This window comes from Epinephelus fuscoguttatus, linkage group LG9, assembly GCF_011397635.1.
Source record: "Epinephelus fuscoguttatus linkage group LG9, E.fuscoguttatus.final_Chr_v1".
Classification (NCBI taxonomy): domain Eukaryota; kingdom Metazoa; phylum Chordata; class Actinopteri; order Perciformes; family Serranidae; genus Epinephelus; species Epinephelus fuscoguttatus.
This window is the reverse complement of record NC_064760.1, coordinates 7,202,890-7,227,148: the sequence shown is the minus strand read 5'-3', so window position 1 is coordinate 7,227,148 and position 24,259 is coordinate 7,202,890. Positions and strand designations below refer to the sequence as shown.

Sequence of the window (24,259 nt, the reverse complement as noted above, 5' to 3'; positions counted from 1 at the left end):
AACGTCTCAAAACAGAGTGAGGGCGACTGTTACAGAGGGCTTCACATGAAAATAAGACAAGAATAAAAATACAATATTTAAAGAATGTTAATAACTAAAATGAATACAAAACACAAAAGTACAAATCAGGCATTAAAAGGAAAAGCTTTCCTATAAAAATATGTTTTAAGCAATGATTTAAAAATGTTTCATGTGTTAGCCAGCCAAATCTCCTCAGGCAGAGAATTCCAGAGCCTCTGGGCCTTGATGGCAAAAGCCAGGTTACCTTTATCAATCAATTAATTAATCAAATTTATTTATATAGCACTTTTCATACAAACAATGTGGGGAAACACCAGATGCAGGATAAAAACAATTTTAAATAAGTAAATAAATACATTGAAATAAATAAATAAGTGACAAAATAGAAGAATATGTCAACTAGAAAAACAGAGTGATTAAAAAATAGATGAACACACAAAAATAAGAAATACAACATTAAAAAAAGACATAAAGAAGCCAGGCTTAAAAGGTAGGTCTTGAGTTTGCTTTGAAAAACATCAACAGCCTCGTCTCCAGCCTCGATCTAGGGACAACTAGTGAGGGTAGGGTTGAGGATCTCAGGTCACGACTTGGAGCAAAGGTAGTCAGAAGTTCAGCTATATAACTGGGGGCTAAACCAGGTTGAGCTCATGTTGTTGAATCGTAAAATCAATTCTGAAGTGAACTGGCGACCAGTGGAGGGAGGTGAGAATTGGGGTGCTATGTGACCTACGATTTCTGCACTAGTTGAAGCCAAGCTACTGAAGATTTACTGAATTGTGACAACACCCAGCAAGCAATAGTCGTGATTTAATCGTATTGGCTATATTTAGCTCCGATTTAGTCTAGCTACATGTAACCCAAATCTAGCCGATTTAATTTTGAAATTGATTAAATGTAATTTTCGCCATTGCAGATGGCGTGCGGTATGATATTCAATCACATAGAGAATCAACAGTAATTAACATATGTTTATCTCCATTTTTTGGACATGGTCTCTACATAGCCGTATAATTGATGACGTCTACACTTTGGCTATGGTTAGACGTCTACCAAATTTTCACTGACAGCCCAAATTCAGCTGTGATTTAGCCTAGACGTCAGGTCTTCATGTAGACGGCTATTAGACGTTTTTTAAACCAAAAAATGCTTGCTGCAGTGTGTTACAGTGGTCGAGGCGCGAGAATTCAAAAGCATGAACAAGCTTTTCTAGGTCGGGAAAAGACTCCTCTGATTTAATGTTGATGATATTTCATAGGCAAAAGTAGCAGGAATTAATGAGGTTAATGACATGTGGTGCAAAGTTCAGCTGAGAATCAAAAGTGATGCCTACATTTCTCACTGTAGATTTTATATTAGCTGCCATTATCTGACGTGATATTGTCTTGGGAAAAACTTAATCTGATGTTCGTTTATTCGCATCACGTCCAGTTAGGAAGAGGTGTCGTAACGAAACCATGAATCTTTTGTGGAACCGTCCAACAGAGCAGAGCTATGGAAAGGTATCGTCCGGTGAAAGCTAATGAGCTGCAACAGCTGTCTCTGTTTTCAACTCTGTGGCTTCGTTTCGTCAAAAGTCTGCAATCTTTTATTTTTGAAGGACAGTTTTTATTCAGCAGCACTAATTTGTGCACCAGTGTTTATTATTAAGTTTAACATTATAAAATATTTGTGTATATGACATTTATGAGCGTGTAGCTGAGGGCTACGTGTCCATAAACGTCCTGACTACAGCAGAATAAGAGGAAAATAATAAAATACAGGCAGAGAGGGACTCTCTATACATTGTTTGGCTTTGTTTTTTTAAATCCTGCATCGTATACTTTAAAGGTTTACACAGCCAATGGGATCACGCTGACATTTCACATATTTAGATATTTTCAGAGAGAAAGGGCTGCTCAGTGGACTGACCTACATCTTCTACTTATGGGAAGGTATTCGTAACCGCTGGTGAGAATGTAAGGACCAATTTGTGGTTATGGCAGTGGGATTAGGAAAATCATTTGGACCTGACGCTCCTCCAGCTTCAGAGTGGAAATATGAGTTTAATAGTTGTTTTATTAAACTTCTGTGAAGTCGGACAGGATTGAGGACGTTCTCCATCTTCTCTCCCACAGACATGACAGCAGACACCGCCCTGTCCCTGGACGGCACCGGCCGTCTGGACTACTCCCTGAAGCAGGGCCCTAAGCGTGACGTCCTCCTGAGGCAGTCGCTGCAGGGCGCGACCTCTGACCCTGTCAGTCCCAGCAGCGTGGAGGTCAAGTTCAGGACGCGGAGCAAGAGCGGCACTCTGCTGCATGTGCAGGAGAGCAGCAACTACACCACAGTGAAGGTGAGAGACAGGAAGTGAGAGTGGAATGTATGTGGACAGAGAAACATCTCATACATTTTCAAATACGTTAATATTTAGTAACGACCTCTACACAACGAGTCGCATCATCTTGGGTCGTGGTTTCACAATAAAAGCCTTTCAAGTAAGTGAACGTCCCTGAACTGTTGCAAGCGTTCATGTGAGGAAGTCTGGACTTTGCATTATCAGCACACAACAGCAGATTACTAAAGCCAACAGGACAGATCAAAGAATAGGAAGCCTTCCTACCAAAACATATTAAAACACACTCATGAAACTATAAATAACGACCTCTGTCAGCAGAGGTTAAGTGAAGGTCATGTACGCTATTCATTGTGTCCCCGCTGCTTGTCAACATCAGTATTAAACTGTTAATGATGTGTGAGGCCAAAGACAGTTTCCTGAAGGTGGAACACAAAGCTCACAACAAATATGGGTGATAATTGATAAGCTTTTATTGGATTCTTTATGGATTCCCTCACTGATTCATCATTTTCTGTGTGGGGAAGAAAGTAGCGTCAGCTGTTTAATTATCCCTGAGTCACAGTGTGAAATGAGAGAATATACAGAATGTATGTGTACGGTGTCAAAGACATGACATTCCCTGAAATTAAACCCATGTTGCATCGACTGATTTTTCAGTTTATAGCTGGTGTTTCCACTCTTTTGTGAAACAAACATTTAACAGACTGTTTTCATCGTTCTTCCTGAAATGAAGCCATGATGCGTTGGACCGTTTCTTCCTATCCACCATGACTCCGTCGTGTTGCGAGTTTCCAGCAGTGTAGACGCATGAGTTTGACATCATTGTTTTGCAATGTGCAGCTGACAGAAAAACATACCGGCATCGATAAAAGGAAGCGATAAGCTCGGAGGCATATGATTCCAATGGATCAGACAATTTGGAACTGGTTAGTGATTCTCATCCCTGCAAACAAACAAACTTACTAAAGAAGAGAGGAAGACTTGTTGCCAAATAAAGGCATACATGATCCAGGTCCAGGCACTCAAGATGGTTTGAGAAATATAAAAAGCCTTTAATTCATCGGACTAAAAACAAAGGTCTGTTATATTCTTCAAACCATCTTGAGTGCCTGGACCTGGATCATTTAGGCCTCTTTTTGGCAACAAGTCTTTCTCTCTTTTTCTGAAGCGTTCCCCTCCATGAGCACCGTTGGTTCGAGGGGCACCAGTAGCACTCCCGATACCTTTCTCAGTCATGCACTAACTTACTAGATGTAATAGCCGGACACACCAAGCCAACAGTCGACCTCCAGTCAATGTTGGACCATCAGTGAGTGTCTCTTGCCCTATTTTTTGCGGTGTGTCCAGCACCCTTGGCACTCGTCGGCCCTTGTTGGCTATTTTTCGGCCAATTCAGCATGTTGAATCAACGTCCGAGATGGCAGATCTGGTCAGTGAGTGAAATCCCTCTGATTGGCAGTTCAGCTCAGCACACAAGAGGAGAAATGGAAGTGAGGAAAGTAAACAAAAGCTTAAAGTCAAGAGGGACTGAGACCAAAACGATGTTGTTTTATTAAGTAAGATTATTTTTTTTAGCTGTTGAGCTCTTCAGCAGAAAAGGTTCGTAACTGCTTATGTTATTGTTCGTTAGCGCACGGCAAATATCCTTTGTTCTGTTAGCATCTGCTTGTGTTGTCAATGTGCTAACTGACTAACTAGCATCTTGAATCCGTCCTGTCGGTCTCTCAGTTTTTCTTTTTGAATGATAATTACAGACGACCGTCGCCTGTTGGTGTCAAGAGTTATTTCCTCTCACACAAGCTCAGAAAGTATGTGCTGGTTGACTGTTGGCTGAAGTCTTCGCGGTGTGTTCAAGTGCATCATCTTGGCCAAGACAGGCAAAATGAGGCAACTGTCTGTCGCAACTTTGATGTTCTTTGGTGTGTCTGAGCCTTTAAACCACATTCATCATTGACGTCACATAGAGAATGAGCTCATTGCAAATAATGTGTCATTTCCCCAAATTAAAAGCACTGCAAGGTGCTGTTCATGATGCTAACTAACGCTACTTTGCAAGAAGAAGAGGCTTTTGGATGAGCTTAGCTTGAGGTCACACAGGTGCATCCTATGTCTTTAATCACCTTCACTTGTGGCACAATAACTGTGGTCGCCTCAGACTGACTATAAAACCAATAATTTGTCATTTGGAAACTTCGGTTGCTCCATCCTCACATCTCTGTCTCACATCCTCTCTAGGAGGAGCTAGGGCGCGAGTAAGGGAAGCGAGGAGACATGTTAGCATAATGAAAAGCACCCCGAGTAATGGCAGAAGATTCAGCTTAGTTTGGCTTTGTTACTCCGTTAATTAGCCCGCTAATTTTGCAGAGCAGCCACTGTTACTGTAAGCACCAGCCACCAGCCATACTCGCAGACTCAGAAGGCTCATTAGCAGAACGTGCGAGTCATAATTAGTTCATGATCGTGATTAGCTTGTAGTCGGCGCCAGCACACAAATCAGCTTTGGCTCATCCTTTGGTTTGAGATGACGGAGCTGAGGCTCTGCAATGTGGCTGCCAGATGATGATCTGTTGCATCACTAAAATCATTCAGTCATGAGTGTGTTGGTTTGTGTGTAAATATACAGTTAGCTGACAGTGAAAGGTCTACCACTAGGTGTACATGCTCTCAGCTCTCCTTTGTTTGATTCCCTCCTTACAGTCATCACCCCACACACTCTCTCCAACTATAGGCAAACTCTGAGGGTCTCTCTCAGCCTCCTCCCTTCAGTCTAATTCATCTTTTTTCTCCTCTCATCCTGCTCAGCACCCCCCTCCCTCTGACTGATCCTGGGCAGCTGCCCAAAGAGGCCTGAGCGCTCATTCATCCTCTTCAATTTTCCTTTTAGAGCCCCTCCACCCTCACCACCACCGCCGACCCCTTCTCACTTTATATCAGACTTTCTCTCTTATGATTTTGTTTTCCGGCTCTGAGCAGCGCCTGGTGCTCGTCGAATCACCATCACAGCTTCCTAAACTGTCCGGAGAAGTATTATAAAAGTACCATGACGCCTGAAAACGCGGAGCAGCAGGGGAATACATACTGTATATGTACATATGTGGAGAGTCTGAACTATATATATACAGCGCTGAGATATTAAAAAAAACAAAAAAAAAACAAAACGCTGTTTAAAGATGTTTAATAGATAAACCTCATGATTGGTTTTCCAGGTTTAGAGCGCTCCGTTTTCTTTGGCTTGGGGGACTTTCCGCTTTTCCCATTTTAAATCAATTCTTCCGGAAGCGACTTATCATTGCTGATTTTTCGGGTCTTTGAAAAGGGAGGAGAGCGGGATTACTTTTCCATCGAAGTGGGGAGTACACGTATGAGATTACCATGCACGGTGTAAGCCGCAAATTTGTTGTCCGTGCCAAAGTGAGCTTGATTAATTCCTTTTAAAGACGCACCCTGTCCTCCGTCGTCTGGAGAGAGCCTTCACCAGTGGGCGTTTTGAAAATGAGCGTGTTTCCTCTGAATTTGTTGTTAGCAAGCTTCTGATCATCGTCTGGCTGAATAACATCACACAAGTCGCGAGAACATGATTTACTGCGGCGCGTCCCGCCGGGAGGAAGATTTACGAGCGTCAAGCTTCATTTTGTTTTCAATCTCTGTCCTTAAAATCAGATTCTGAAAAGCAGTGTGGTGGTTTTGTGAAGACTTCCTCTCATCGCTCATGATTGATGCTGACATGATAAGTCATTGCATTAATCTGAAAAACTGCTTTTTTAACTCAAGTTTATGAGACTCTTCCTTTAATATCATACGCTTGAAATTAAGGATTTTAACAGTGTGCAGTTTCAGGGATTAATCCAGTCTGTCTACTCATCTTTAATCTATGATACACTGCTTAATGTGCGTATTAAAGGGACAGTTCGGATGTTTTGAAGTGGGGTTGTTAGAGGTATGTATCCTCAGTTCGGAGAAGCAGGCTCCATAGTGTAACAGAGCGTAGCATTTTACTGCTTACCGACGTAAAAAATGTCATAGCTTGTGGACTTAATTTTGTGGTTTCTTCCTTGTTGTGTTATTCATTCATGTTTAATCTGTTTCCTGATTCTCTCCTCATGTGTCATGTCTGGTTTAACGTCCTTTCTATCACGCCTGTTTTCCCTCAGTCTAGTTAGTCCTTCCCTGTTCCCAGAGTCTTCCCTTCACACCTGTTCTGTATCAGCATTGTTTGCTCCACCCTAGTGTTTAACTCCCCATTTCCCTCCTTTGCCCGTGTCCACCTCCTTCAGCTGTGTCTCATTCTTGTGATTAGTTTTCTGTGTATATATACCTGTGTGTTTCCCTTTGTTCCTTATCAGTTCATTTGTATTCTTTCTGGTGTTCATGATGTTGTTTCCTGCCTGGTGTCTTGAGTTCATTGTTTTGGTTTTCAGTTTAGTTTTGGTTCTTCTTTCTTTTGGACTTTGAGTTACATGCTTGTTTTAGATGGGGTTTTTTTTCAGCTTTATTACTTACTTACTTACTTACTTACTATAAACTCGCTTTTTGTTTGAATCCTCAACCTGCCTGCTGCTCTGCATTTGCTCTGCAAAAAGTCCCGCCTAAAAAAAAAAATCAATACTCATTTAGGCGTACACAACATTTCGAATATACTGCTTTATCTTGCCACCAGACAGCGATTTCCAATGAGAAACAAGCCATTACATTGCTTTCTTCTAAACCAGACCCCATTGAGAAAAACAGTGATTTAACATTGCTGAACACAGGAGCTGCTGCTCTACTGCTGCCTCCATCACTTATTTTGTTTGTGTTTAAGTGTGATATTTTGGTGTTGCAAGGGTTAGTTCAGAGTCTCAAAAGGTGCACAATAACACAAACTAACCAACTGATGGAGGCAGCAGTAGACCAGCAGCTCCTGTGTTCAGCGAGCTAAAATGTACTGTTTTTCCAATGGAGTCTGGTGGCTTTGACAAGAGCATAAATGGGGAACTGAAGCCGTTAACAGGCTGTCTGACAGAAAGGTAAAGCAATGAAAAATACTCTTAATATAGCGTGCACTTTTTTAGATGACTAAGGGTGCTTTCACACCTGCCCTGTTTGGTTCGGTTCAATCAAATCCAAGTTCGTTTGCCCCCTCAGTGCAGTCAAAACATTGTTTTCTAGTTGGAGCCGTGCCTCGTTTTCAAACTGTATGGTTTGACTAAAATGAACAATGACAGCAATATAGTCCACGATGAGCAGCGCTAAAATCAACCTGTGTAGTTGTCCCTCCATTGTGACATTAGAAAGTGTCACATTTATTGTGCAACATTTGCTTTACTTCCTGGATTTTTCCCACATGGAAATTCTGACCAATCAAGAGCAGCTTTCTCACAGTTACAATACTCTCTGTTTCTTCTCTCAGCTGAGGAATGGCAACGTCCACTACATCTCAGATGCCGGCGTCGGAGGGAAGGTGGAGCGGACCGTGGGAGAAGCCGTGCTATCGGACGGCCAGTGGCACACGCTCCACCTGGTCAAGAACGGCTCTGCCACGGTGCTCCAGGTGGACAGCAACCACCCCAGGGTCATCCAGCACGCCACGCAGGACTTTGGAGGTCTCAGTGTTGTGACCTTCTCCCTCGGAGGGATCCCACCTGGACCTGCTCAGCAGAAAACTGCAGCAGGTGAGGCTCGAGATTGTATTTATGTGTTTGGGCTGGGGAGGAAAAAGATAGCGAGCCAACTACTCCTGACTGACTCCTGAGCTTCTAGCTCACCATAAAGAATTACATGAGAAGGAGTTTGATCAGACAGCTTTAGTGTCCCATAATGATCTTAATACTGTCTCAGAGGCTTTTCTACACTTTGAAGAAAACACTTCACAGCAAAACACTGGATTTTTTTTTAACTTTTATAACAATAAATTAGTCACATTTTAAATATTGTCTCTCTAAAACTAACCATGACGGTCAAACCCTTGTTGAATGTACACATGCACGTGTGTGTGTGTGTGTGTGTGTGTGTGTGTATTTACAGCTGTGTCAAACACAAATGCTAAAGCTTTCAAAAAACTGGCGTTGGACCAGAAACCCACCCACTCTGTACCTACTGTAAATTACTAATGCAGCAGCTCATGTTATGGAGACCTCCTCTACATGTATGTGCACATGCACATGCTGTACACGTGTGTGACAGAGCTCTCATGAGCTCGTGAGCCCTAATAAATCCAGTGCCTTTTTTTTTTGTTTCTTCCCCAAATGAATTAATAGTCTGCTGCTCAAACTGCTGACCATATTTGGTGGCCGTCCAACACAGCCTCTGTGAAACTGGCCCGAAATCTGTTTCTACGTGACGCTGCTGAGATTTACCTGCTATGAATTTACATTAGTTGAATAAATGTTTCTTTATCAGAGGATCATTTATGGAGAAAATAACTAATATTGATTTAATTTGACTTTGTCTTGGAACGCCCCGCATCTGAGGACTTTGGGTGTTTTCGTCCGTGGAATCTCATCTTGGTTTAGACTTAAATCACAGATCCAATGTCCTCGAGCGTGAGCTGGGAACAGTTTGGAAAAGGTGAAGGAGAGGGTTTCCAGTGGGAGTCATGCAAAACAGTAAATAACAGACTTACAGGGGAGGGAGAGTCGAACCTAATACTTTGCACTAATATGGTAAAAATGAGCTATTTGAATTATTCGTTGACCTTTTTTTTTACTCACAGAGCAGGAAATACATAAAGCTTACATACTGTGTCTGCCTGTTATCCGACCCTTCCCTTGATGTGCGTCTGAGCGGCCGTGTTCTGTTGTGTACTCACTTTCCAAGAGCTAATGAAAAGGCACAAATGGATTTAATCTGCACTGGGATAAATTCAATAAAAATCTATTTACATCGGTGAGGCAGTTCTGTTAGGCAACACACGAAGCAAAAGATTGAATTAGACACAGAGACATTCATTTAACCCAGATGTTTGTCTTGAAGCTACGATGGCTCAGACGATGGATTCTCTGGGAGAAAAATATTTCATACTTCTTTCAGATTGGCCAGAGTTTGATTTTTAAAATATGAATTCTTTGGAGATGTTGCTTTCCACAAGAAATTTCACTTTTTTTGTCCCAAATTGGAACTAAATATCCGTCCAAATGAAATTGCTTTAGATCTAATGATAGTTCCCAGTTCCTGTTAATTACACAGCAGCATCGGCAGACATTTTGAAAACCAGTCTGGTGGCAGTCGGAAATGAGTCCCCTCCAGGCCGCTGTTGTGTCCTTGTTAGCTGCTGGTGACTGCTTCTTGTTATCTGAACCATAGACTGCATGAATTAATGGACACAGCTCCTGTGGCATCACACATTGGTTTGTGGACTCTGGTTCTGAAACCTTGGGTTTGGCATTACGGCCGTCCCCATCTTGGGTTTTTGGAGCCAGAATTAGAGCTCTGATTGGCCCACAAAATTAGCCTGACCCTTCACTGCAGACTGAACGGATTTAAAATGTCATTCAAACCTCTGTCTATGAAGCTTTTTTGATAATGGCAGATAAAGCCAGATCCGGAACTGGATTATGACAATTTGCTGAATTGCTAAATTTATAGAGGTATTTTTAGCGTATGATGTTATTTATTTATCTTTTTACGTTTCCTGCTGCTGCATTGGGTGTAATGTTGATTTGTCTATGTACTATGTTGTATGTTGTATTTCTATGGCTGCAGTATGAGTGTAGTCGCGATGCACAACCTCTCCTTCATCTTGCAATTCTGTTATTTCAATAGTCTTGTGCATGACAGGTTCTGCAGAGCAGGCTAAGCCCCTCCGTCTTCGAGGGTGCATGGCGGTCCATGACAATGCAGCGAGCATGCTCTTTGCTGCATGTTACGCACACCTCGCCATGCAGCCTCTCTCCCTCTGTTTTGTTTTCCGTCCCCTTTCTTGCCTGTTTTATCCCTGTCCCATAGTTCTCCGCTATATTGCTCCGTTGTTCCAGCACTCTCCCTCTCTCAGTTGCAGTCCCCCATCTCATTTAGTTTATACTTTATTTTTTTGCACAATTTAAAACACACAAAAGGCAAGAAAAATGAATAATGAAATACAGAACAGGGAGAGGCAAAAAAACCCCCAGAGGGCTCATTTAAAGCCTCCACCTAATGAAACTTTCACAAAGTTATGAAGAACTCGAAAGTACAGAAAGATAAAGAACAATACATAAAGTAATACAAGTAATGACAAACCACTAATGGCAAAATATCTTTGATAGCAACAATAAAAAAGCAATAATAGTATAATATAGTTCTTTCCTTCTTGATTCAGTCCATTAAGTCCTGCTGTTTACGCACTAGAACCGCCAGTTTCATAGAACAAAAAAGTGAAACTGACAAAACCTGACCTGATTCAAGCCTGGGTCGTGCCCAATCAGGCTCGGGCAGAGAAGTGAGCAACTTCAGATGACAGGTTGAAGCTGTGGATGAGCGAAGGGTGGGATCTAAATCATTGACTGTGTTAACGCCTCACTCAAAGCTGCCCCGCCCTTAATTATACGTAACTTTAAGTCTTGATAAACTGTAAATGGGTGAGTTATATAAAAATTCACCCTTGTCCAGTTGGTATGTACATGGAAATTAGTTATAGGGACCAAAATTGTTGGTTTTTTTTGCGCCAGGCTGTAAACATTTCTGCTGTAAAGTTGGGCATTTTAACCTGATGGTCTGTGGGGATTGACTCACTTTTGGAGCCAACCTCAAGTGGTCATTCATGGAACTGCAGTTTTTGGCACTTCTGTATTAGCTTCATATTTCAGCCACTTGTTCTGAATCAGTTTTCTCTTGTTATTCGCAGGTTTCGACGGCTGCTTGGCCTACGTGAAGTACAACGGGGAGAACATGCCTTTCACAGGAGAACACACCCTCGTCACCTTAACGAAGACCAGCTCGTCTGTCAAGATCGGCTGCAGAGGTCCCAACCTGTGTGAGAGCAACCCGTGTTGGGACGGCTTGATGTGCGTCAACCAGTGGTACACATACCAGTGCGTCCCGCCGGGCGACTGCAGCTCAAACCCCTGCCAGAACCACGGCAGCTGCGTGCCAGACCCCCGCTCAGGCTTCACCTGCGTCTGCTCCGAGTTCTACACAGGCAAGACTTGTGAGACCCTGGTGGCCTGTCTGGGTGTCCAGTGCCCTGAGGGGAACGTCTGCAAGACAGCCAACAACGGCGGGTATGTCTGCAGCCCCAGTCCCACGGCAGAGACGATGGTCCTCCCCATCTGGGCGGTGCCTGCTATCGTTGGCAGCTGTGCCACCGTCCTTGCTTTGGTGGTGCTCAGCCTGATCCTGTGCAACCACTGCAAGGGCCGCAACAAGACCAAAGTGCCAAAGGAACCCAAGGAGAAGAAACCCAAGGAGAAGAAGAAGAAAAAGAAGAAGGGTAGCGAGAACGTAGCGTTCGATGACCCAGATAATATCCCGCCATACGGGGATGACATGACGGTACGGAAGCAACCAGAAGGAAACCCCAAACCAGACATCATTGAGAGGGAGAACCCTTATCTGATCTATGATGAAACAGACATTCCCCACAACAACGAGACCGTCCCCAGTGCTCCCTGCGCCCCCTGTAACGTCCCTGAGGCAGACATCGAACACTATGACATAGACAACGCCAGCAGCATCGCTCCGTCAGACGCAGACATCATCCAACACTACAAACAGTTCCGCAGCCACACGCCCAAATTCTCCATCCAGAGACACAGCCCGCTGGGCTTCGCCAGACAGTCTCCTTTACCCCTCGGAGCAACAAGCTACACCTACCAGCCTCAGTATACACAAGCACTGAGGTCCACGCCACTCAGCCACTCCCACTCAGCGTGCCCCACCCCAAACCCACTCTCCAGACACTCCCCAGCCCCGTTCACCAAGCCCTCCTCCTTTTACCGAAACACTCCGACCAGAGAACTCAACCTGGCTCGTCGTGAGGGCAGCCCGCTGGACTTACACAACGACATGTGCCAGCCACCGCCCATGTTCAACTACGCCACCCGGCTGGGGAGGCGCAGCAAGAGTCCGCAGACGATGGCGAGCCATGGCCACACCTCTAGGCCTGGCAGTCGGCTCAAGCAGCCCATCGAGCAGATCCCCCTGGAGACGGGGCCTCCTGTGGGGCTGTCCATCGAGGAGGTGGAGCGGCTGAACACTCCGCGCCCACGCAACCCCAGCATCTGCAGCGCCGATCACGGGCGCTCCAGCTCAGAGGAGGACTGCCGCAGGCCGCTGTCGAGGGTGCGCAACCCCGCCGATGGCATCCCGGCCCCTGAATCCTCTTCAGAAAGTGACTCACACGACTCCTTCACCTGCTCAGAGATGGAGTACGACCGGGAAAAGCCGGTGTCTTACAGCTCCAGAGTCCCCAAGCTCTCGCAAGTCAACGAGTCGGACGCTGACGACGAGGACTACGGCGGGAGGCTCAAGCAGAGGCGGTACTCGAGCCGGAGGGCGGAAGGAGGGCCTGGCATCCCCCAGATGCCTCCAACCGAGCAGCACTACACCCTGCCCCACAAACTGGGCCAACAAGCCGGGGGCTTCAACTGGGACAATCTGTTGAACTGGGGCCCCGGTTTCGGACATTATGTAGATGTGTTCAAGGACTTAGCGTTGCTTCCCGAGAACGCGGCGGCAAAAGACATTGAAATGAACAGTGGGGATGGCTCGGTGACCATCCTAAACGAAGGAGAAGCCGAGCAATATGTATGAGACTATTTATTGTTGTAGAATATGGTGACGTTCTCCGTTTAAAAAAGAAGACTGTATATTTCAAGAGAACATTGGACTACATGTTTTTTACATTATTCATGATTAAGACGACTTTCAATGCAGTAAGGCAGAAAATGGCACCTGTAACATGACAGATTTTGTCATCAGCCACCTTGGAATAGTTTACCAGTCTTTTCTAGGTCCAAAGTCAACTGTGCAATCGTGCATCCATCTCTCCGAGGCCTCATTACAACGTATCCATTGACACTGAAAAAAAAGAAATCCGTGTCTGAATTCAATTTAGCGACTGCAAAGCTCCGTCCACGTTATCTTGATCAAACATTTCTGTTTTTTATTACCTCTCCTTTCCGAAAACTTCTGTCACATTCACAGCTGAGAGATAAGATGGTAGATAATATTAACACTCACAGGAAGAGAATTCCAGCGGAAACTCCCGGTCTCCGTCTTTCTAGGGGTCAATTTTTTAATTTACTTAAAAAGGAGCATGTGTGTTTGATCTGACTGCACCTGTAGGTGACAAGACGCGGCGCTCGGTGTGAAAGCGATCGCGCCGTTGTGCTCGCACGGTATGGTGGCAGACCCCACCAGTGCTGTGATCCCTTCTCTCTGTCTCTGTTTCTGTCCGGGTGTGTTTTCTCACAGAAGACTGGCTAAACGCTCCAAGAGGGAGGATTCATCAAGTCCCCTGCCTTACAGACATTTGAGGATTTCAGCACAGGGGAGGAATTTTCCTCTTCTGTTTTTCTGGTTCAGGAGGAGAGGAGGTTTGGGGGAGGGGGGGTAGTGTGGTTTATCACAAATTTTCCGACCAGCCAAGCGTTCGATGATGATGATGATGATGATGATGATGATGTATGGATCCTATAAACATGACCCCGACTAAAACACTATGAACTTGTGTACATTTTTTTTTTAATTCATGAGAAGTCATGAAGTCATTTGTCGTTGGTGTCCGTTATTTTGACATGTATGGTTTCTACATTTTTGTACTGTTTATTAACTTAAATTACTTAAGCTGTGTTTTTATGGATATTTTCATATGCTGAAATGTATGTTCTTACTTTCGGGGAAAGTAAGATTGAAGACTTATTTTTTACATTTGTTACATATGTAACATCAGTATTTTCCACTTTTGATAAAACTATAACATGCTGTATGCTTTGTACCTGTAAAAAGCCAATAACAGAATAAAAAAAGTATTTATTTAAAAGACGATTTACAAACTTTTTTATTTCCCGCAGCATTAAGCAACTGATTTAGGCCCACGTACTGGTAAACAAGCAAACAGACACAGCCTCTTCAAGGCAGGGAGTTCACGCCGCTATTCAGCCTCAGCGTTCTGAATAAAAAGTACAATCCTTGAATGCCAGGACAGAGTTGTCTCGCCTTTGGGCCAGGCTGGGGTTCGTATATGACATCGAAATGACATCCTTAGAAATGGCACAGCCAGCAGGACGGATGTGATTTTTTGACAACTTGTTATGCATTTGATTGAGCACGGGAGATTTAAAAAGCAGTTGGTTGCAGTTAGCAGCTAGCTCAAAGAGCACTGCCTCTTCAAGGTGGGAATTTCACGCCATTTTGCTGCCTCGCCATTCTGTATTTGAGGTATGGTCACAGATTTGGGGGGACAGAGTTGCCTCGCCTTTAGGCCAGCATTGGAGGTAGTAACAGCACCAAAACAATGTCTGTTTAAAGGGAAAGCTGGCAGGATGGGATCATGGGCGAGACGTTATGAGTGCAACCTACCAAGGAAGATTTAATAAGTAGCGGTTAGCAGCTAGCTCAAAGAACAAGAACAGCGGCTGAAAATGTCTGCAAATTAGGAAAGCAGTGAGGTCCAGGAGCTCCCTACCCTCCGAGCAGAGGACGAGATCTGCCGCCATGTAACAGGGACAGTAAATGAATGTTATTGCCATGTTATGTCGTTGTTATTGTTTAGAAAATGCTTCAGACGTGGACGTATTATGTCACACTCGAGGCCGACACTGCTGTGTTACGTGCCTTTTTGATTCCACGATGCCAGTATGCCGTCTACAATCACACACTGGAGCTTTTTAAGTCTGACAGAAACTACAGTTTTGGATCAGAACAGTTGAACCAGCTGATGGTGGGACACTTTCCAGCGTGTGATTGTTGTCAGTGAGGAGTAGAGGGAAAACTTTAGCATTTCTGGAGCATCACTCGTATGATTGAGTGACCTCTGTTGTCCTTAAATCATCTGTTTTAGTGACCTGAACTCTGTTTGCATGTTGACAAGAGGCCAAAATGTAGATATTCCAAAAATACCTGTGTATGTGTAGACGGCGCCAAACATGTAAGCAGTTTTTAAAAATGGTCACCTCGGAGCTCACATTACCTCCCATCCCAAATCATTTGGGTGGTAAGGTGATTTATATTCAAGGCTGACTCTGTGCCGTCTTTAAATAACACTGAGTCTGAACAAAACATTTAAAAAGGCATTTCAGGACCCGAATGAAACTGAGCCACCTCGCTGATGGCCAAGCAAAACATCAAGCGGACTCCACGACGCACGGCCCTATATTGCTTTCAACAATTATTTACATCTGGCTTATTGAGCAGAACCTTTTTTTTGTCATAGCTCAGTGATTCGGTATGCAACATGCTTATCTTCTCCGTCATCGAGGGGAGAGAGGCCACGAGAGAAAACGCAGGGAGCCGTGAACCCGGCGTAGAGTGACAGCCCGAATCTGGGTGAGTTACTATGGGCTGGCGGTCCTGCGGAGCGCTGTGTTGACCAAAGCCTCTTTGGGAAGGCCGTACCACGCTGATGCTGAGATAATAATAACACTCAGGATGATAATGAGAGCGTGGGTGGGTGGTGGGACGAGTAAATAGGAGATGGATTCAAATAAACATCTCAGGATCTCCTCTGGTGTGACACGACAGACTGAAAGATATCAGGCAGACGCAGCTTCAGCAGCAGCTCCTCCCTGTAGAGAGGCTTGTGTACACAAAGGGCACATTGTTCTACAGTATGGGAGGATGTAAAACACTCATGAGGACTGACATGAATCTGTCTTCCTGATTTTCTTGGGGGCAGCATGGTGTGTGTGTGGGGGGGGGGGGGGGGTAGTGCTGTTTTTGGATACTGTCCAGATGGCTGCTGGACTTCACTGAATGGCAGAGGAGTTTATGATGTGTTTAAGGATTAATTGCAGTATTTATCCAAAGTGCGAACATTGCGTGTTACATTATAGGACATGGCTCTTGGAAAAATACAACATATGTTATTCCTGTCAGCTCAGATGGAGCTGTTTCACTGAGCAGTGAGATATTTGTGTTGGTAATGACACGAGAAACAAGTTACAGCAGCCGAAGGAAAGGTTGGCTTTCTACAAACCATGGATTTGTTACATGTGCACGTTTCACACGGATCATATCAACGTTCTAGTGACGTAATATATGAGCTGACTTTGTCATTCAGAGTTGGAGGGGAGGGGACATCTCGACAGTCACTGTTGGGCGCCAACAAACAACAAAAACAGCTGTGACGTGTTTTATCCAGCAGCACCAAAGATGTTTAAATGGCACAAAAAGCAGTTGTTTTTCCCCAAGGCATCGCTGCATTTCCTGGCCTGAAAAGTAGATGTTTTTTACTAAGACATCGTTGGGTGTCCTGTCTTACAGTGCCACCAAAAAGTGTTTTTTTTTTGCTGAGATATTGCTGTGTTGCCTTTCTGACAAAGCCACGAAAAGCAGTAGTTTTTAACAAGGACATCGGTGCATTCTCTGTGGGGACAGTGCCACAAGAAGTGGGGGTTTTACTGACACATTGTTTTCTGCCTTATAGTGCCACTAAAAAGATGTTAATTTCAACTGATTGCTTAATATTGCTTTGTTTCCTTTCTCATTCTGCCAGGAAAAACAGTATTTTTTTTACAGAGACATTGCTGCATTACATTCCTGTAAAGTGCCACAAAAATCACAAAGTTTTTTTCACCGAGACATCACTGATTTTCCTGCCTTACAGTGTCACCAAATAGCGGTTGCTTTTTACTCAGACATCGTTGCATTTCTCATGAGGATAGTGCCAACAATTATTGGTAGTTTTTTACAGAGGCCACCAAAGAATATTTTTTTACTTAGACATCATTGTGTCTGCTGTGGATACAGTGCCACAAGAAGTGCTTTTTTTGAGACACAGCTGCATTTCCTGGTAGGATAGTGCCACGAAAAGTAGATGTTTTTTTTACTAGGACATCGCTGCATTTCCTGCCTTATAGTGCCACCAAATAGCGGTTGTATTTTACCAAGATATAACTGCATTTCCTGTGGGGATAGTGCTACAAAAAGAGGGGTTTTTTTTACCAACACATTGCTGTGTTTCTTTTCTAATAGTGCCATGAAAAGCTGTAGTTTTTTTACCGAAACATCGCTGCTTTGCGTTCCGGGAAATTGCCACAAAAAACAATTGCTTTTTCCCCAAGGTATTGCTGCAAGTCCTGTCTTATAGTGCCACCAAATAGCAAGTGCTTTTACCAAGACATCTCTGCATTTTTTGCCTTATAGCGTAACAAAAACAGCTGTTTTTACCGACACATAGCTGCATTTCCTGCCCTATAGTGCCAACAAAAAGCAGTTGTTTTTTAATGAGATTTTGCTGTGTTGTATTTTGAACCAAAACACAGTCTTCCCAACCATAACCAAGTGGTTTTTACCTAAATCTAACCACACCTTAACCCCAACATTATGTAAATGTAAATAAAGTGTCAGTGTATCTGCTACATAATAATGTACACATACAATATATCCATGGTCTGCACAAACATACAGTGCCAACATGTATTCAGGTGATAGTGATACCTACAGTGCACATCCACATGATTACAGCACTACTTTGGGAGAGCATAATTGTGGAGTGTGCGCTTCATAAATTTCTGAAGCTGCCAGTTCAGATTGGAACAAAGTGACTTTGTGGTGCCAGCAAGTGAGCTGTAATGTGTTCTGCAGATCTTCGCACCCAACGTGTTCATCTTGAATGAAGGTGTGAACGAGCCGCCGTTGGGTTTCCCATGGAGCTCCGACACAGCACTGACTCCTTTTCCCTGCGAGTCCACGAATGTCATCAAAACAAAATTCCCATTAAGATGATTTCCATGTTGACTTAAGAGTTTCTCCAGTATTTATAAAAGGATGTGGCACTGAGCTGCGATTGACTTCCTTGAAACGGAGAGTTCCTCCTTAAAATCCTCCCCAAAGCTTGTTTATAGAGATTGATTATTCTGAGCCTCAGTGTCCTCGTGCAGCCACAGCGCCTCCCTGAGCTTCACTTTAAATGACTCATAATTAAAAGCACATTCATCGCTGGGACAAAGAACATATTTCACTCTCGTTGGTTGGTGTTAAGCGACTTTTGATTTGACTGTGAATGAGCGTGTGTGTAAAACAGGGTGAACATCATTTAAACCTCGACACAAATTTCAACAACAGGGTCTTCTTCACTTGTAGTAAATCCAGAGTTAATTATTTTGGTACCAGTTGGGACGTCCCGGTGTGTTCAGGGTTTAAGAGACAGGGCATGTCTCTGTAAGGTTTGGCTGGGGACAGTGGTTGCATGTCATCACTTTTATCTCTGCCCTCACTTTCTGTCACCTCTTTACAACTATGCTATGAAATTAATATGAACAATGGTTTAAAAATAAGTGTTTAATAGTGGAATATGTAGTTTATCAAGTATTTGTGAAGATGGTCTGAAGTGCTCACTGCTCCTCAGGATGTAAGAGAGATTAGAGTCCACAATTCAGTATCTGACCAAATATTTCCTGTCCCATTCCTGACATATGACGTTGAGTAATGGCCAGAAAATAGTTTTATGCAGAACATGATGATGTCACAGTGAAGTTGACCTTTGACCTTTTGGATATAAAATGCGATCACTTCATGATTTTATTCTGTTAGACATTTGTGTGAAATTGTCATAATTAGCATATTAATGATTGAGTTATGGCCAAAAACACATTTTTTGAGGTCACACTGACCTTTGACCTTAGACCACAAAATTCCAATTAGTTTATTTTTCAGTCCAAGTAGACGTTTGTGTCAAATTCAAAGAAATTTCCTTAAGGCGTTCATGAAAATGAGTCAAATGCAAAATTACATAGACCTTGGCCTTTGACTACCAAATTCTAATCAGTTCATTGTTGAGTCCAAGTGAACGTTTGTGCCAAATTTGAAGAAATTTCCTCAAAGCATTCTTGAGCTATCACAATCACAAGAATGAGACAGATGAGGTCACAGCGACCTCAACTTTTGAACACCAAAATCTAATCAGTTCATTATGTGAAGTGGACGTTTGTGCTGAAATTTAAAGAAACTCCCTCAAGGTGTTTGTGAGATATCATGTTCACAAGAATGAGACAGATGCAATGTCACATTGACCTTGACCTTTGATCACCAAAATCCAATCAGTTCATTGCTGAGTCCAAGTGAACGTTGGTGCCAAATTTGAAGAAATTCCCTTGAGGCACTCTTGAGATATCGCATTCACTCCCGTTAGCACATTGGTAACGTGATCACATCCTCTCCAAATATGTGTGTCATACACAAACTACCAGCTTGTGATTACAGAGGATATGTACGAATGTTGGTGCATTACCTTTTGTAGAAAAACATACGAACAACGTCTGACAAGAGCCGGGATGTTGTGACATTTCCAGCGCTGGTTTTGGCAGCAATACTATAGCATATGACCTTTTCCTAACCTTGGTTGGAACCAGTGCTTATTTGACTTCCTGTTGCCTTTCTATCATCTTGAACCAGTCTGGCCATTCTCCTCTGACCTCTGGCATCAACAAGGCATTTTGGCTCACTGGATATTTTCTCTTTTTGGGACCATCCTCTGTAAACCCTAGAGATGGCTGTGCTGAAAATCCCAGTAAATACTCAGACCAGCCCGTCTGGCACCAACAACCATGCCACATTCAAAGTCACTTCAATCACCTTTCTTTATCATTCTGATGCTCCGTTTGAACTCCAGCAGGTCGTCTTCACCATGTCTGTGATTAGCATGATTAGCTATTTGTGTTAACAAGCAGTTGAATAGGTGTACCTAATAAAGTGGCTGCTGAGTGTAGGGGAGACCAGGGATGGTTGTAACACTCTCAGTTTGCCTCATGTCTCTGAGTTCAAATTTGTCTGTTCTAGAGCCAAACCAAACATTTTCATCACAGCTGTTTTTTGCATAGTGTCCATTGTGTTGTATGTACAGTTGTTTCACTTACATAGGTTCAAGTCTAGTTTAATTTGATGTGTTTCATTAGTGCTAGCTTTGAAGCTAAATGCTAAGAACGGTTAGCTCTTTCATGGCTGCTAGGCATTGGGAGGGTTGTAACTCTTCGAAAGTGTTTTTTGTTCAGCTGTTAAAATGCTGTTCAAACGTCAACCTCATTCAGGCTACAACGCACACACACACACACACGCGCGCACACACACAGGTTAATACTTTATTGTTCTTGATTTTATTTATTTTATTGTACTTATTTTTGTATTTATGTTATATATTTCTATTTATTTTAATATTATAATTATTGTATTCTTACAAGTTTATTGTTCCTTCTTTATTATTCATAAACGTGCTTGAATACATTTAGCCTGTTGTGCACAATAATTTAATTGTTACATACATCCCCAGCTAGTGTTACAACTCAGTCCTGTACTGGGGTAAATTGTAACACTATACCTCTTTGTATTTGACATTAATTTCCATAATCTGTGATGGTGTAGTATAGGTCGAAGTGTGTGTCATTTATAGCAGACAAATATGGGTACCACGTATCAAAATTTAAGAGCTCTAACAAAAAAAAAAACACTGAGTTATACTTTCTCAAACAAAAAGTGTGACTATCATCCCCGGTCTCCCCTATAGGCACAACAAAAAAGAACATTTATTTTGGCGTTTGGGCTGGATAAATGACAGATCTTCCTCGACCTTGAAAACTGGTTGAGAAAAAAAATCTCAACTCAAGTTCACTTGATTGTTTAGTCAAATATTTCACTATTGAAATTGATGTTAATTAATTTTCTGTCCATCCGAGTGTTCTGCACCATGTATATGCTGATTTTTTGGTTTACCTGTGAACTGTAAATTGAGTGTTTCTGATTCAAAGTGGACCTTCATCTCTGTTACAGCTGTATTTTACATTAACATCATTAAAAGCAGCCAGTGGATGTTATATAATAATAATGCAAAAGGTCATCAAGTATCATGTGATCTTATTATACCTGCTTTATTTAAGGTCATAAAGTCCCTACATGTCCCTACATACCTCACAGCTCTCCGGCCTGTGTCACCAGGGTCACAGTGTTCACACCTCTGCAGCATCTGCCCACATCCTCAGCTCCCCTCAGACCTCTCAGCATGTCTCATCTCATTAGTCGTCATGTGGCTCTGCAGCTCGACGGACAAATCACCGGTTCATCCTCTGAGGGTTAACATGTGAAACAACATTAACGCTCCACAAATTATCACCCGATCTTAGCGCCGCTCTCCGTTTCACATCTGCATCAAAGCTGCGAGGCTCGCCCTCGATAAGTGTTCCTTAATGCTGCTGCTTGTACTGCAGCCAGCCGGTGCCTTTCAACACACATGAAAGCTTCAGCCAGCCGGAGCTGTTGGGAAATGAAAGAGAAAAATGTGTGTGCGTGTGCGTGTGTGTGTGAGGAAGACGATGGCTGTCCCATCTCTGGAAAAGCGCCTTTCTTCCCCTCTGACTGTAAAGCTCTGCGGTTTCTTCCTCCACCGTCGAGGGGCTCGGATTAAGCAGGGCTCTGGTCTGCCACCAGCTTGAGAGCATTTATAGAAGTGTATGATGGATGCTAAACAGACAACAGCGTCACCAGGAGACCTCTGGCTGAGTGTCACTGCACTGTCAGGGAGTCGCTCTGTCAGGCCGCGCTGAGGCAACACATCTGTTTCTGATCCCATGTGTGACATTCTGCTGCTTCAGCGATTTCAGAGTTTTGTTTTGTTTTCTAATTCGGGGAGATGCTGCTGACTTAAGTGCTGGTTAACTCACTGTGTGTTTGGCTGCCGCTCCGCTGGGAAACAGAGCATTCTCCCAGTTGGTCCCACTGGTTTCTATTGCTTTGGCAGATGCAGATGTTGGTGTTGTTTACAGTGACTTGTGGGGTAAATCTGATGACCAGCACACTGTTTGCACAAGTCCTCCCTGTAGGTGGGTCCGACCAGCTGGGATCAAATTTAAGTTGTGATTCAATCATGTTTCTGTAAAGCTGCACTGACAGTATTTCAACAACAAATGATGACTCTGCTAGTCCTCTGATCTAGCAGCATTTTAGCGTCTTTTTGCTCATTGTTTTGGTTTTATGGCAACTTTACTGATCTGGTTCAGTCTCGCCGCCCTCATGGATCCTGATTCAGCCAAAAAAATCTCTAAAAACCCAACTGTACACAACCTGCTCAGCACCAAGCTGCAGACAAAACACAAATGGGATTGACATCTGGTTTAATATTTTAAAGCTAAAGCAGCTAAGCTATGAGTATCCCTAAATTCAGCCCTCTTGGTCAAACCCACCCTGCCATAGTTTGATCAGATTCATCTGAAACTTTAACTCCTATTATAATAACCCTGTTATTCCTCACCTGGCCACCAGTTGTCCTCAGTGGACCGCACTTCCTGCTCTAACATCACCTGAAGTCTTACCTGTCTGCACACCTGCTCCACATTTCTCATCAGCCTCTATTTAAATAAACTCCTCAGGCAGGGAACACTTTCACACAGTGTGATCACTTGCCTGTGTTTTATTTTATTTTTAGCAAGTGAAACATTCTCTTTGTGTCTCTACCATGGTGTCATGACTCAGTTTTGAGTCCTAACTCCTGAGTAAGTTCCCTGAATCATCACACACCCTGAATTATTGTCATCTATGTGACCACCTGTGGAAATGCCTTTGAGCAATGACTCCTGAATCAAAACGCCCAAACGTTCCCTCACTGGCAGATTTTATGTAAAGCCACAATTTCTGTTTGTTTAAAAAAACAAAACAAACAAACAAAAAAAAAGCTTTACAAATACGGTTACAAGAAACTGGGGTTTGAAGTCCTGTCTTGAAATGCATTTTATGCCCACTGCCCTCTCAGACTTGACAAGCAGACGGTAACCACTTCAGGCGCAAACAGGTCCCAGTCCAGACTCTGCAGGGTGAACATTTGGCCTCAGCTCTTATCGAGGCTTTAAACTCTGCGGCTGCAGTTCTTTAATCACACTGCAGTTCAGTTTGGACCACAACTCCATCTTCCAGAGGGGTCTGCTACGAATCACTCATGATCCGCGGCTTACACACAGAAACATTGCATAAATGATGGTCAACAAGCAAATCACACAGGCCGGGCCAAAACCCCGAGACCAGAATATAACATAACACACACACACACACAGAAGTCTCCATGTGGCCAAATATGCCTGGTGTGGGTGGACTGGCTATCCAAATGTTTACTGTTCCTCCAGCCACTGCTTCTCTGGAACAGCTTCAGCTGCAGTTTAATGCAGAAAATAAAAGGGTGAAACAGCTTTTTTTATTATGGTATGAAACCATGAGGGTAGCAATTAGGTATGAAGCTTAAAGTTGTATGATCAAGGTTTATAATCCTGATTACAGCGCGAGATATTGTAATCATGATTAGTCCAGATTAGTCTTTGATTGAGGAAGTGGATTATTTAATTGCACTTCTGCAACTTGAGTCAACATCTTGATTATTTTCAACTGCAGTGGTAACTCAGGAGAGAAATTAACTGCTTCAATATTGCAATTCTCTAACTTTTTTGGGGACAACAAATAACATTAGCACCATTTGATCTTTCCACCCAATCACCAGATAAAAATGTTGGCTTGCAATTCATTAACGAGAAGTTACACTGAAACTTTATGTTTGGTTAGGGTTAGGCACAAAAAACACAAAACATGATCTTTAGTTTAGCATGTTTTTAGCTTAGCTTTAGCTTTTGGGGACACAATCGCCACTGAAAAACAGCAGTCTCTCTAAAATACAACTGCTTATTGTCTTACACTGTCCCCGCTGGAAAAACATTCAGGTGTCGCTAAAAAGCACCCACAACTGGGGCTGAAAAACTGCTGGAAAAACAGGAATGGGTCCTCAGAATCATCCACATCTGGGGCTGAAAAACAGAA

At 43.3% G+C, this 24,259-nt stretch overlaps 1 protein-coding gene across 1 annotated transcript in view; it reads left to right on the top strand.

Moving 5' to 3' along the window:
• Window positions 1-14,297, top strand: part of LOC125894177 (protocadherin Fat 4) — a 149,428-nt gene extending 135,131 nt beyond the window's left edge. The window contains exons 15-17 of the mRNA XM_049585417.1: window positions 2,139-2,356; window positions 7,749-8,010; window positions 11,160-14,297. Of these exons, the coding sequence (XP_049441374.1) occupies window positions 2,139-2,356; window positions 7,749-8,010; window positions 11,160-13,066 (2,387 nt within the window). The 3' untranslated portion in view covers window positions 13,067-14,297. The remainder of the gene's footprint in view (window positions 1-2,138; window positions 2,357-7,748; window positions 8,011-11,159) is intronic.
• Window positions 14,298-24,259: the final 9,962 nt, after the last annotated feature.